The following is a 14,935-nucleotide window of genomic DNA, read 5'->3' as shown; positions in this document are numbered from 1 at the left end:
ATACTCAGAATTGTTCCTCTTTTTTTTTTTTTTTACAGACTCTATACAGTTAAAATGACAGTATTTCTGTCATATTCAAGAACTAGACAATACATCATGTCACTACTTAATACCTGAGTTCGTATCCTTTGTTTTGACCCATATGGATCACCTTGTTACAGTCTGTGGAAATTTGTATGAAATGTGTGAAAGCCCCATATTTATCTTTAGCAATGTTCTTGTCCCTGGGTAGCGGAACTACACTGAGCTGCATTGGCTGAGAATCTGGCTCCATAAAGTACAAGTAAAGTATTAGATCAGCGTTTTCAAACCTTCTTTGCCTGTTAAATTACTTCCCTGTTCCCAGGCTCCTGGGAGATCAACAGGTTCAGTCCGAGCTGACACGCTCTGTGTGCGCAGTCCAGTCTCTCTGCTGGTCTGCTGCGGTTTTGTGCACACGCAGACTAATTACATGCTCTGTAAATCTGGTGCTCCTTGGGAAAACCTGTTTTACTGTGCACACAAAGATGGGAGTTATCTTGGCTCTCCCTGGATTTGATTTGCCTCTGACTGCAGTGTCAACGTGCACTGAGGAAGGAGTTCAAATGTAGGTGGCTGTCCCTGCTGGACCCATTTCTTTTCTGGGAAGGCTGCTGAAAGTGCTGTGGGAAGATGCTGTGGGCTGGATGAATTATCTGGGGAAGAGCAACCCACACCTAACCATCTCGGCCTCTGCCCTGCTCCTGTAACGTGATCTGTGTGGGTCCACAAGCTGACGGGGAAGGTGCTGCGGCAGTTTTGGCGATGAAGGCAAGGGAAGGCAGGAGGTGCTGCTAAAGCGATGTACCTAACCTCTGACTCCATCCTTGGGAGCACCTGTGTTACCAGAGGAGCTTGAGGACTAGATTAGATTACCAGCCATGGTCTAACATTTTCAAATGGTAGTCCTGATAGGCTCTTGGAACAATCGAGTAGGTGGTATTCTGTTTCTGTTCTCTGTTTCATTTTAGGGCTGTATTCTCGGACCTGTGCAGATACAGTGCCTGCTTTTCTCTCTGAAAAGCACACACTATAAAAGGTTTTCAGTAATTTACAAATCTACTAGTGCTGACAGTGGTTGAACAAAGCATTGTCAATGGATTGCAAGCAAATACTTTTCTATCTATGAACAGTGTATTAATATAGAAACATTCAAATGTTAATTACTTCAAATTTAGATGATACAGGTGTGAATTCTTCAGTTACTCCCGAACTCCTCACCATGTTTGCCTGAACAGACTACTAAGTAATCCAACTGTTCCCAATCTAAATATATCTCTGAGTTACAAAAAAGGAGGGGAAAAAAAAAAAAAAAAAGAAAGGGAAGACGATCTCACAATGGGTTGGCAGCAGAGAGCATATATGTACAAGCACTTATATAGGAAACGAAATCTTTTAAAATGCACCTAGAATTTTAATTACTTACATTATTTATTTTTAACGTGTTAACTAATTTATTTTGAATTTTTAATTTATTAAAAATTAAAATAATTGTTTTCCAAGAATAACCAGAAGAAGCCTGAAGTAAACATATATTCGGGTTTAACCTTCACTTACGCTTGCATGTTCATGCCTGTTATCTGAAACTAGAATTTGATTTGTAAAAAGGAAAGGCTGTTAACACTGGCTTCAACAACAGCTAACTGGGAAGCGCTAAGAGCATGGCAGGAAGCCATGCTGTTGCTCATTGCGAGCAACATAAGAATATGATATTTATCCAGTTCATGTCTCCAAAATCCTCTGGTAGTGATGTGAAGCCATATTTGCATGGCCTATAATCACGCCTCCGTATTGCTTATATGATCCTTATAACGGAGTAGCCTGAAGGGAACAATCAATAACCATGTGCAGAGTTGGTGGACCCACGCACATGTTTAATTATACAGCGCTACTACTTCGGACTTTCATTGGCTTGTTTTCTGTGTTCAGCTGTGAGTATTAACGTATTTCTGTGGTTGGCATCCCCATAATTACTCTCAATAACTGCAGAGTTGTGTCGGTTAAGTAGTTGAGAGGAAAGAAGCAGGCCTTTTACCTACTACCACAGATGCTACTAAACGCAAGAATGAAGACAGAAAAAATAATGAGCACTGGTAAGTTTGACTAAACCACTCACTGAGCTCAAGAAATTCAAATAAGCATTTTTATGGATTTTGGAGTGCTCACTCCCTCTCCGACTCCACGCAGACAGAAATGTTCTTTTCACAGGAGGGAGTTTGCTCTTTTGTGTTGCAGAAAACAGCAGCCTGAAGGACGGTGTAGGTGTTCTGACATTTCAGTCATGAGACTTGTTGCATTTGTGAAGAGACAGACACACAGCTGATTTTCATCAATATATTCCTTTGTCAGTTTCTTCATCAGTGATTCTTTACAGGCATTAAAGAGAAGTGGAGGCCATACGGATTTTTAGGGAAATTTGAAAATTAAGACCCTGTAAAAGAGGACTGTCAAATCTGTCCCTCAGAGGATATGCGTGAGGAATAACTAGAATTTCTGTAATGCTGATTCATCCTCTCTTCCTGAGTTATTAAGGTGTCTTTGTAATACTTCTGTGTCCAGAGCTGCAGAGACGTTCAGCAGGTTAAGCAATGTATTTTGTACTAAACGCTTCTCTAGGGAATTTTTTAATTGCAGTGGTGATGTCTGTGCTGTATCCTAGATTGAACAGAGACCCCAAGACATCAAGGATAATGGATTATGTTACATATCACAGGCATTTTGGAGCTATTCCTTCTTGCTTAATTTGCCTACACTTGGAAAGATGGAGATAAGATAGTATAGTTAGAGAAACTGTCTGGGATGAGTAATGGCACTTTGCTAACTGGTCTTCTGAAGCTGGCTTTAACTATGTCCATTTGTAGTGGACAGAGCCATTCCTCGTGACTGTGTCCTAGTCTGATGCCTCTATCTCTATGGCTCTGGTGTTCCGCAAAGGTTCTGCAGTTTCAGCATGTGAACGGATGCTAAAACATGGACAACGTGCTCTGGTCAGGTGTGGAAATTTCGGTTGCAGTTATTCACGAGAATAGGATAGAAGAATGCCAGCAGCAGGCTGGTGCTGGAGCTGTGTGCTCTGATCACACAAAGGGAGAGGAAGACACAGCTTTGTGTTCAGCTCCTTGTTCTCCCATAACTTTCTCTTCTCTCCTTGAAGAAATCACCTGCTTTCCTTCACTTCAGTTTGCTAAATATACATGCTTTAACAGCATTTCCATATGACTTATGAACATTTTGAGGAGAAAGCCTTAATAAAAAGTTGAACATGACTTAAAGTTGATTAGCAAGAATAAAATTAGAGTCAAATCCTTTGATATAATGCTGTCCTGGCATTACTGGTGCATCCAGGGGTAACAACCTGACCTTGCAACTTCCATGTTTTGCAGCTAACCTCTAGGCAAATAAATCAAGTTCAAAAGCCTTGATTCCCTCTTGTTTTAATGCTGTCTAAGGAGTGGGGCTACGGGGGCTCTATTATTCCCTCTTAGCCTGTGGAATGGTTTGTAGTTCCCAGATCCCAGCATGCATTTGGAGCTGGGATGCCTATCTGTGTCAGACTGGCAATGATAATCAGCACCTAGAGCCAGTATTTAACACTAATTCAGGGCTCAATCCTCTCAATGGGAGTCTGCCATGGAATACAATGGAATTAAGAATTATTTGTAAATAAAGCAACAGAACACAGTTATTACTTTGCATGGTTGCAATAAATGTAACTGCACTTTAAGCTCTATGCTATATTTAATAATTGAACTGAGTGAAACCTACAGTGAACCATGGGCATTCATAAGATGATAACTTGAAAAACTGCAACCTCCCCCTCTTGCTCTTCGAAAGAATATTTTTTTCACACAAGACGTGCTGAAGTATGTTATTAGGTATGCTGTACTCTACTCATTGCATATGCCTGATCCCTGCTTGTCTTTGCAAAGATGAATGTGTTCAAATATAAATACAATCTCTTGTTAACAATGATGTACTGAAAAAAAAAAGAAAAAAGACTGCTATTACAATTATGTCCCCATGGTAACAGAAATGGTACATCATGAGGCTCTTTCTTAGACATATTTATAATCTCCGCTTCTTTTCTGTGAAACTGCGTGAAAATACATCTTGAGCCCACTGCCAGGACAAAGCCCTGTTACAGTCAATGACAAGCACGACTGTCAGACCCTGTCAGAGTATATATGGAACAGAAATACATTCCCATGTTTTAAGGAGGCTGCTCATGCAGATGGTCTGCCCAGAGTTAAGATGGCTCTTCTATGCTTTCTCCAGCAGCCTTTCTGCTGTGTAAGATTTGCATCCATCTGGGAAGACCTGGGTATGTTTTGAGCAAACTCCACCTTTCCTTTAAAGTAAGATAAAGTAGCTGGGGAGAGAGCAAATGCTTCTTGCAAAAGCAAGTAGGATTAGTTGGTGTGGAGAAGCCACTGGATTTTTTCAGACTTGCAAAATAGAGCGCACACAGCACAATTTAAAAAAAAAAACAACAAACCAACAAACAACCCCCCCTCAGAATTTCACCTGAATTAAGTTAAGCAAAGCAATCAGACTCCTCATCTCACATTCCAAACTCAACTTTAACCCAGGTAAAATTCAAATGACATTTTTCTAATTTTTATTTTAAAGAAAAAATTAAGATATTCAAAAGGCCAAAAATGAGTACCTATTCCTACCCCAGCAGTACAGAATGCTTTAGTAACATTTTAGCATTTTAACTCTAGAAACCTTTAAAACTTTCACAGAACTTTAGCTTTAAGCAGAAGCATATTTGTCTGTTGTATTCAGGTTTACTTCCTCACTGTTTTGTTTCTCTCCTTGTGCACCTGAACAGTGCATGGGACAGGTGAACTCCACGCTTCAATACCCATGCAGAACACATACCTGAAAATCCCCATTTTTTTTTAGACTTACACATAGATCAAGCTCTACAGTCACTAAGTCTGAATTGTAACTGTGGGTAAGCTCATAGCAAACCTCGTATTAAATATGTGCTGGCTCAGGTGTTAAACACAGACCAGAACTGTAGCTGGTCTAGTGCTCAGGGCATCTTTCCACCACTCACACCAGGAGATTTCCTTTCCTCCTCTCCCATTCCCTTCCTCCGAGCTGCTGGATGCTGTTTCTCACCGGTGTTGCCAGTGACTCGCAGACCATCCTATTGCAGTTTCCATTGCATAAAACCAGGAGCTCACCGTAGTGGGCTTCACCATGGCTAAAGCTTGTGCCTCTGCGTACCTTATCCAAGGACCTCTCTGCACCCAACAGCAGATGCTTGTTTCCATTTGTGGTAACACTCTGCATTACTGCTGCTCTGTTCCTCAGCCTGTCTCTTCTGCTTGTCCTTGCTACTACGTGCAAACATCTGGAACTAATGTCAGCAGATGTGGCAGTCTAAGCTGCTACATGTTGAGCTGTATAACTGTGCAAAGACTGCACTGCTAAGCATATTTATAGAAGTGCTGAAATCTGTAATGCTATGTAATAGTTTCGTAGCAGTACTGTAAAGTATTCATTTGGCACTGTTGCACTGTTATTTGTAGCTAGGCACCATTTTCCTTGTGTTTAATTTGCTGAAAATAATATGCTTGTAGGTTAGAAGGAAGGTTTACAAAATCATTTTTTAAAAAGCATTTGTTAATTTTCTACTCATTTAATCCCATTTATAATGATTCAGTAAAAAACCCCACCAAAATAAGAAGTAGTCTGAACAATTTCACATGTTCCTGATGGAAGGGACACACTTACAAACTGCTAAGACAGGAATATGCTCTACAAATACTAAGTAGCATATGCCATAAGAGTAATACCCAAAAGGTAGACCCAGTACGGCATAGCTGGCTAGCTTTAAGTACTGCTGGTACTGTTTTAGTCCACAGCCCAGGTAATAAAGAAGATGGCATTACACATATATATGTAGGCCAGACTGGATGTATGCATTTCAAAGGAAGATGACATAAGTAGATATTGCTTTGAAATAAATCTTCCATATCTTGAACTTTAAACATTACACTCTGATTAAGTAAACATCTACGAAGATAAGTCATATTTTGAAGGTGAGAAGCTGCATAGAATTGAAGATGGGGACCCCAAGATGGGGTCTTGGCTGTCACAGAGCACTATCTGCTAAAGAGACGTAGCTTGAGCTGGAATGTTTGGTTTATCCAGCATTATTTCTAGTAAGTGTGGCCCACTCCTGAATTTGTACAAGAAGTAGTTCTAGTAAATATGGCCAGACAGAGGACTCACTGAATGTAGGTCATGGTTCTAAAACAAAACAAGAACAATAAATAAACAGAATGAGAGTGCAGAGTCAGACCTTAATCCCACCTGTCTCATGCAGGAGACTTTACTGGATTACAGTGGCCCTCTCCTACAAATATGTATAATTTTTTTATAAAATTGAGCCAATATATACAACAGTCATTACCCTGAACACTTTCCATGGATGATTCAACTCTTTCACAAATACTCTTCAGCTGCATTCTCTTTTTCAGCTGTATATTCTAGTGTAGGTTCTTGTTCAGCTCTGCTGCACCATTCACATAATGTGAAGAGGCTGATTTTTTAATTCAAATGGGAAACAAAGGAACCGTCATTGCATCTGGGATTGGTACTGCCACTCTGTCCTTCAAGATTATGGAAAGTGCTTAGGACAGCAGGTTGTGTTGGGAATATGCCAGAGATTTGCTCTGCATTGTTCCTGGCTAGAGATTCAGGGGACTTCAAGAAACTTTACTCGCTGTAGCACAAATGAAAGTGGGGGCTAGGGGGAGAGTGAGGAGGGGGTCTCCCTACAGGGAAACTGTCTGTTTCCCATATAACTCTAAGTATTTCAGTTAGTCCCAGAATAGCCATTTTTTGCCTTGCTCCTCTTTGAATTTACAGTCCAAAGTCAGCCTTCTTAAAAAATAAAAATGGATAGTGGCAGCAATCTGTGCCAGTCTGTTATCTCCAGCAACAAAACTCCACTTTCCCCAGTCAGGAGCAATTCTACAGAGCAGTGGTCTATTTCAGAGACCTTCAGCATGTAGAGAGTATGAAGAGCAATTAATATGCCATCCATCACAAATGTAATAAACCTAAGAGCTCAATAGAAAAGAAGTTTTCTTTTCAAATTTCACTTTAATTAACCATTCACACATTTTGGTTTGTCTGAAGATTTTAATTCTTTGATTAAAAAAAGCTAGAAGAAATTAAATCAAAGATCAAGAAGCACACAAAGTAAGGAAGACATTTTCAGGCTGGATTTCAGAAATTTAACTGCAAAACTCACCTTAATGCTACAGGAGATAGTTAGCTAAATCCTGAGAACAGCTGCAATACCTTATCCCTAAAGGTCTGAAAGATCCAGAGGGAGTCTGAGTTGGAAGGTAAGTCACAGAGTCATATATCATCCTAGCAGTGAGGGTGCCTCAGGGCAGAATTTGGCTTTGAAGTGGAATATGGAAGAGAAGAAATGGTGATGTCCTAAATGCCTTCAACTTTCACTGAGGTCACTGGCAGCATGGAGTAGCTGACTATAAAATGATGAAGACCAACTTTCAGGAGGTTTTTAGCACCAACAGAATCAGGGCAAATTAGCAGCTGACATAAAGGGAGCTGGCCTAAGGCAAGCACAAGCCCAAGGCCAAGTCGTGCAGAATTGGCACACTGCGCTGACTGGGCTGTGTAGTAAGACACATCATCTTAAACTCTGTTTAACAGTTTAAACAGTTTGCAACAGTTGCTGTGATTTTGAAGGAGTGTTGCTTCCTAGCAGTAGGCTGTACCACTACAAGATTAAGTTACAGATGTCAGAGCTCTGTTTTTGTATAAAAATCTCACCGATACGGCAAAAGTCAGAACACCAAATATAAATGTGTGTTTAAGTTTGAAGTGGTCTCAAGAAAAATGCAGTGAAACAGTAAAAATCTGTATTTTCCACTTCTGACTTTTTTTGAGTAATTTTGCACTTTTTGCATTTGTTTTCAAGAAATCAGAAGTATTCTGTGGCCTGTTCCTGATGTTGAGCCTCACATGCTGGATCATGGAATATTATTAATATTATTTATGCATTGGTAATGCCTGTTTATATAGCATTTTCTGCATAAATGGAAACGTGCTGTAAGCTGAGTCAAAAACATTTTACTATGATAAAAAGGTATATTGCTGACTACTGGAGAAGTGAAGGGTAATTGCACTAACCTATTCCTTTTGTGGTGAAAGGGAAGTCGGGCAGGGAAGAGGCATCAGGAAATCAAATCTCTTTCATCTCACAATTCCTGTACACTGCCTTTTTCTTCACCTTTATGTTGCCTAAAAAACCTGTTTCACATTGCCAACTCTCTGTGTAGCTTTTTATTCCTATGCAAAAAACCCAAACATTCCTTAATTCCATCCAAATTTGCATTTTAATTAATCTTGCCTTTTGGCAGGTACAATGTAGGTGATACCTTAGGCTTCAGGGGTAATGAATGTGCACCCATTATGGGGCAGCCTGACTCTGCACCCTCTGCTACATTCTTCAAGATCAAGACTCGCTGCAGCTACAGCCCCCACCTATGGATGACTGAAGGTAGTCCTTGGCAAGCAGCTGCAGTTGTCATTTCAGTGTCCTTGCAGAAGCATCAGGCTGGCTTTTTTAAGTAACTGATTTTTATCCTCACCCCTGAGATAGCAAAATTCAATTTTGCCTGCACCACCAAGAAGCCTTGAGCCACCGTTAATACAAAAGTCTAGCATATGAGGAAAGGATAATTGCAGTAGTCTCCCATGTTGACTTAGTGTTATAAAGAATGCGAGGTCACTGTGGTGTTTTCAGATGGGCTCCAGGTGGGTGAAGCTGGACCACATGCTACTCTGGCCTCTCCTGGAGGTTGACCACACAGGGTGCTGGTGTGCACCAGCATGCTGGGCAGGAATGGAGAAATCCAGCCCTTTCACTACTCTCCATAAGTTTAGAGGAGCTCAGATTAATCTTGTCACTATGGCTGCCTAAAGTATGGCCATAGCATCAATCTTTTGTCAATTGGCTGTTTTAGGAGTGCTTAAGTCACCCTCCAGCCTGTTCTGTCAGTACTAATCCTGTAAGAATTCAGCCTTTATACAGTTTAGTGAGCTGAGTGCATGACCCTGAAATGGAAGAGGAAGAAAACCCCAAGCTGTGTTAAGCAAAAATTAAGCCTAACAGGCTTTAAATGATGTGGGAAAAAAATGTCATTAGGTGCTAGTAATTTGACATTGTGGATCAGAAGATGTTGAGAATGTTTAATAAGCAAGTGCTGAGACAATAAGGTAAGAGCTAATGAACTGATTAACCTGCTGCTTTCAGTACGATGACATTCAGGCAAACAAAAGTGAAAATCTATATAGGGAGTGCCTTATGTGTCTCTCACTGGCTGCCAGGCCATTTTTAACTTTAGACTACAAGTACTAACTTCAGTCTTGCTACAAGGTACCAGTCAGGAACCTAGCATTATTGCTATAACAAGGGATGCCTTAAAATGTTTTTACAAACTCTTTTATTAAGATTGATAGTAACTGAAGCTCAGTTTGAAGAGGCATTACTTTTTCTGTAATTTAGGTGAGATTCAACCATGTAAACATCAAGAATGTGGATTTGAAGTGCAAGAATTACAGCTGATAGATTTTAGTCAGGACATCACTTTATGCAAGTCTTCTGGAAAGTATGTGTTTCTTGCTAGGTGCTGCATGTCACTGACTGCATGTCACTTTATAGGCATGCAGGCTTATTTTACTGCTTTTTCCTCTTGCTTTTTGCTGAATAACTTTTCTAGCGTGGATACTACACATGCTGACATCCTTTTGAAAGCCAGCGGATAATATTCCTTGCAAAGTTTGCCATGTCCAGGCTAATGCCTTTCACAAAGCACTGTCAAATTTCTCTCTCTTCTTTATATATTCTGTTGAACACAGGGTAAGGGAAAGATAATGTGAGAATCTGATATTGTGTTTCCAAAGGTGATCAGTCTGATAGACTGTTTAAATTGAAAAGATAGACAAAACTAGAGATCGGAATTGGAAGAAAGGAGACAGTGCAATTCCCTTTAAAAACGTCCAGAAGTTGTTACCTCTACCTTCAGAAATTAATGAAGGACCATTCAAGTCTTCCTGATGTCAGCTACTTTTCCTTCATTAACGAAACTGCCATGAAATAATGTGACAAGCAGTCCAGTAGCAGTTCGCCACCTGCCCTCACAGATCGTGATACAATTATGAATCAAGTAGACCGAAGTAGCCTCCCACCCACTTCCCACTGCGTGAACGAAACCCAACTCTTCCATTAGCTGTGCTACTTGGCCAGTACTATCTGAACAGCAAGTAACCTAAAGTAGCTAGTACGGGAAAAATCCACATGAATCCAAACAACATGATACAGTTCCTGGTCTCATTCTCTGACTAATTTTCCCAGCATCTCAGAATATATTGTGAAGTCCTTTTTCTTTGCTCCTTTATAGTAGAAGGGGTTTGTAATAGGAGCTGCCTTGCTTTTGTGTTCAACACTTTTTCTGTAAGTAAGTGTTTACGAAGTACTGCAAAGTGACAAAAACCGCTTAAGTTCTATGAAGCATTTCAAGCCCACCCATCATTTTATGGGGAAGTACTGCACATCTCTAATGAAAAACAGTGTTAATGCAGTTTGCTGTAAAGCTTTTAGAACAGTGTCCAAAAAACTCTCCTAGTTGGAAGAAACCCTGCAGGATGTCTCCTGCCTCACCTTTCACCAGCTTCACTTGGGACCACAGAGAGGGACAAACCCTCTAAAATCAGAATCTTTCCTCTAGTGATGGGTGAGTCAATCCAATAATGACTAAAATGTTGGCAGCCATTTGCTCCAACAAACACTATAAAAAACCCCACGACTATAAACTAAGTCTCAGCATGCAGCGAAGTTTTTATAGCTGAGGAGCAATGATGGGATTTATGATTTAAACACTGATGGAACCTTAAATATAGTGATCTAAGTGGGAGTTACTTTGTTCAAATATACTCTTTCAGGCTCTAAATGCTTAAAATAACAGAAAGAAACACCAGGAAAACAGCATGGGCCATCTTCATTTAGGGCTTGTCTTCACTGCACAAGTTACTTTTGAGTCAATACTCTCAGGATACCCTCTTTAAGCTAGGTTTGAGTGAAAGATCACACTTCAGAATAACTCTTGGCTTTGAGAATACATCTGCAGAGACTCCTGCAGGCAAACCTGCGATGGCTCTGCCATGTGCCCAGCTGCCTGGCAGTGGCAGGCAGCTGAATCATTCTGCCAGCAGCACAGCGGGATTAGAAGTCTACTGTCCCCCTCAGCTCTGCTAGTTTGACTGCTCAGTGATGGCTGTCTAACCTGGTTCTGTGATGTGTGCTGCTTGACAGTAGAGCTCCTTTCTGGTACTCCTAAAATAGTTCATCTGACTATGCTGTGGGATCAGGGCTTCAAAATAAATCCCCATGCCATATCATTAGCTTAAGCATCAGCAGAACTCCAGCTTTGGTACAATCTTTTCCTGCTACTGAAAAGGGAATTTTTGAAACATCACTAATCTAAGGCTGGGGCCATTCATGTGTAGAAAGAGATCACACTGGGAATAAAATGTGAGTTTAACTCAGAATTTAACCAAGCAGGAGTACCTGCCATTCAGCTAATAGTCCTGAAACAAGCTTCCCACAACATAATGGATTCTGAATTGCTCTGCACTTTTGAGTAGCCAGTTACGCCTGTGCAAAGCAACACAATTACTGTCTGCCCTGCAGAGAAACCACACAGCAGTGGTGCTCTTGGCTTTGCTCCGGTGCAATAGATGGGACATTCCATTATAGGAACTTGTCATGTTCATCTGGGACAGCACACAGAGCTTTGAGAAAATGCTATCGAACTTTTAATGATAAGTTATCGTTGGTGGTATTTACATCTGACCTAAAGATGGCTATGACGAATGGAAACATATAGAGGTTTTACATGTCCTTAATTTGCAACACTTGTATATAGACTTTAGTTTATAGTGATATGAATGATCTCTTAAGGGTTGTTTCTTCATTCATGAGTTAAAGGTCCCATGCAAACTAGTTCTGTTGTGCTCTAACACTATAAGCAGGTTGTTGAGAGAGGCACCAAATTAATGTTTGTATGGCTACAGAATAACAGCTACTGTTGCAAATTAATTACTACTTTGCCTGGTTGACATCTTCAGCAATGCCTTCAGCATGCTGATTCAATGCAGCTTAATAATCTATTCCTGAAACCAAGGGGTTAAAGAGACCTGTTTCCCTAGGATGCCATTTAAATGAATTGTCCACTTCAGATACTTTTGAAAAAATAAGGTTCATGGAGGTGATGAAGCAGAAAATAGAGAGGAAGGGTGCTGAATCACTAGCTGTGGTCTCTGCTTCCTTCTATTTTTTATTTTACTTTTCATTTTAAAGGAAGGTAGGAGCGTGCATTTGAGGGAAGACTTTATTAATGCACAATACTGATCTTTACCTACAGTCTTTTTATTTGTATGTATGTTGTACTTCTAGTTGTGATTATACATGACCTAGTAACACTGGCATACATTTACTGATGCTGCTCCTCAATAGGCTTCATTTGCTTTAAAAATGCCGTTGTCCCTTGCACTGTATTTGATTTTACATGCTGTGTAACTTTTTACTATTGTGCTGTTCTAAAATGGCTTCAATTAAAGGTCTCTCAGGAATTTTGTTCAGTTTGAAGTCCACCAAACAACAGCAAAAGAGTATTGACCTTTAGTAATGAGTATTATCAAAAAAAGAAAGCTGTGTGGCTTTGTGGGGGTTTTTTTGTATGAAATGTGATTAAACCTTTTTTTTTGGCCATTTTTGGGCATTTAGGAACAACATTTAAGTTTAAGAGTGACAGATTTAAGTTCAGAGGTCTAGACTTAGGAGCAACTCTGATAGTTGCTGCTGTACAGGTGACTGAAACTTGCTGTGATACTTCCTTAGACTGTAAATGAAGTTTTGACTGGTGTTGGGACAGAGATTGTGTGTTCAGTTTGGAGAATGTGTAATACTGACAGTATATATAGTATATTCCATTAGCTTCACACAACCCAGGTGGATACTGATAACAGTACCTCCACAGAAATAAGGTCACCAACATTTTCCTATGTCTGAGAAGTGAAGAATTAAACTCTTTAACTAAGTGCAGCATTAAGATGCCTATTGTGTCACCTAAGCTTACATCAGATAGTCACAGGAGGCAAGGGGGAAGGCCTTCAAATTGGAACTGTTCCAGGAAGAATAATAATGTTCTGCCCTGACAACAGTTTTCTGGTAAAGCTGATACAACACTTTTTGTATAGTTCCACTGGTATCAGTGGTGCTGCTTGCCTGATAAGAAGCTACTCAATATGGCCTCAACACACATCATCTGAGCTTAGTCACACTTTCTTTGTTCAATATTTTTTCTACTACCTGCATATGTCTGGTGTGTAAGGTTAATTAGTGAGAGGGCTGCTCCTAACAAAGGTGAAACAGGCAACCCCTACTGTAATCTGCTTTGCCTTTTGAGATTCTTTTTTAAAGAAGAAGCCCTAGGGAAGAGTCTGGCAGACTCAGGATACCCTCAGGAAACAGTTTGATTGACTGTGGTAATAAGAAATACATTAAAAAGTAACTGTGAAAATATCTGTTGCAGTAAGTTAGAGGCAGTGATTCTCTTTGCTTTGAAAGGTATCTTAGCACGGCTGGCTATTTCATAATAGTCAAATATATTTACCGGTGCTGTTTTAGCTGTATGGTACTAAGCTGTGGTTTGGTTTTGTCTCTTCCTCTCCTTCTCCTTCCTCCCAGGATGAAAAGAATCAAGTATTAACAACAAACATCTGGCTACAAATGGTAAGTTTTGAAACAAAGTATGTTTTTTTCCCCTTTGGTGTTTGAGTTTAATCAGGTGAGGGGTTTGAACTTTAGGAAACTTTCAAGCTTTTGTTCTGTGTCTTGCTACATAGTAGACAAAGCTGTAAGGCTGAGATTTAGGTCTTGATGTTTCAGATATTTCTGGAAACTTTTAAGAACTTGAGTCACTACATCTAAGTAAGTTACTAACTCATTGTAGTTGATTTAGTCATGCTAAACTCTTGATCGTTGTAAGATAATGGTGTCCTAAGAGTCCCAGGTAGAGTAACCGTAGGTGCAAGTGCCTTATCACTCATTTCAACAAATCCAGTATGTTGCAGAAAATAATTTGATTGTGGAAGATAACTACACATGCAAGAAATGCATTTCATCTGTAATAGCTGTTTTGATCAGCACGCTGAAAATTGCCAGATGGTTCTTCAGATACAGGGGAAAAATTGTGCCAAAGAGGTTCATTATCTCCTGAGAGCTGCAGCCACTGTCCTAACTGAATGTCTCTGCCATCCTCCTTGCTTTGCTGTCTATCTCCTTAAGAAACTGCAGGAGGATTTTAATTAAAATGGCCATGCTGTTCCCATGTTGTTCAAAATGTTGCTGTTTAAACATAGGTCATCATCAGAAGTTAACTGTGAAAATGAGAGGTTTTTTATGCTACTTCTCTAAATTCTGTATCTCAGTTACATGACTAAAATGGGTATTGGAACACCAGTTCAGTTTCCTAATGTTCAGCTGGGAACAGTATACTTTTTCCTGGTTTCCCAGTTTGTTTTGCCCGCATAGGGTGTTCATTTTTCAAACAGTAGCTTTACTTTACCTTTTGTTGCAATGTTTAGTTGTTATAGTTGTCACAGAATTTCACATCTTCTCTTATTACTTAACTATTGCCACCACTAGATACCACAGCAGGGAACTTTGCCCCCATTAGTTCATGGCTGGCAATGCTGGGCAGGAGTAAGTTTCACTCACTTTTTAATAAACAGAACAGATAATAGAATATTCAAGAACTTTGTGAGAGTATTTTGAGTTTCTTTTCTCTGAAAGGTT

At 40.0% G+C, this 14,935-nt stretch overlaps 1 protein-coding gene across 2 annotated transcripts in view; it reads left to right on the top strand.

Annotated features, from left to right (window-relative positions):
* CHRFAM7A (CHRNA7 (exons 5-10) and FAM7A (exons A-E) fusion) overlaps positions 1-14,935 on the top strand; it is a 45,912-nt gene that overhangs the window by 11,154 nt on the left and 19,823 nt on the right. For both annotated transcript variants that reach the window (XR_003923547.2, XM_030015390.2), the window contains exon 3: positions 13,826-13,870. Coding sequence is in view for 1 of the 2 variants with exons in the window: in XM_030015390.2 (XP_029871250.1) it covers positions 13,826-13,870 (45 nt within the window). In the remaining variant the exon portion in view is untranslated. The remainder of the gene's footprint in view (positions 1-13,825; positions 13,871-14,935) is intronic.

This window comes from Aquila chrysaetos, chromosome 5, assembly GCF_900496995.4.
Source record: "Aquila chrysaetos chrysaetos chromosome 5, bAquChr1.4, whole genome shotgun sequence".
NCBI classification, from domain to species: domain Eukaryota; kingdom Metazoa; phylum Chordata; class Aves; order Accipitriformes; family Accipitridae; genus Aquila; species Aquila chrysaetos.
Note: the sequence above shows the minus strand (reverse complement) of the source record. Positions and strands in the feature narration are given on the sequence as shown.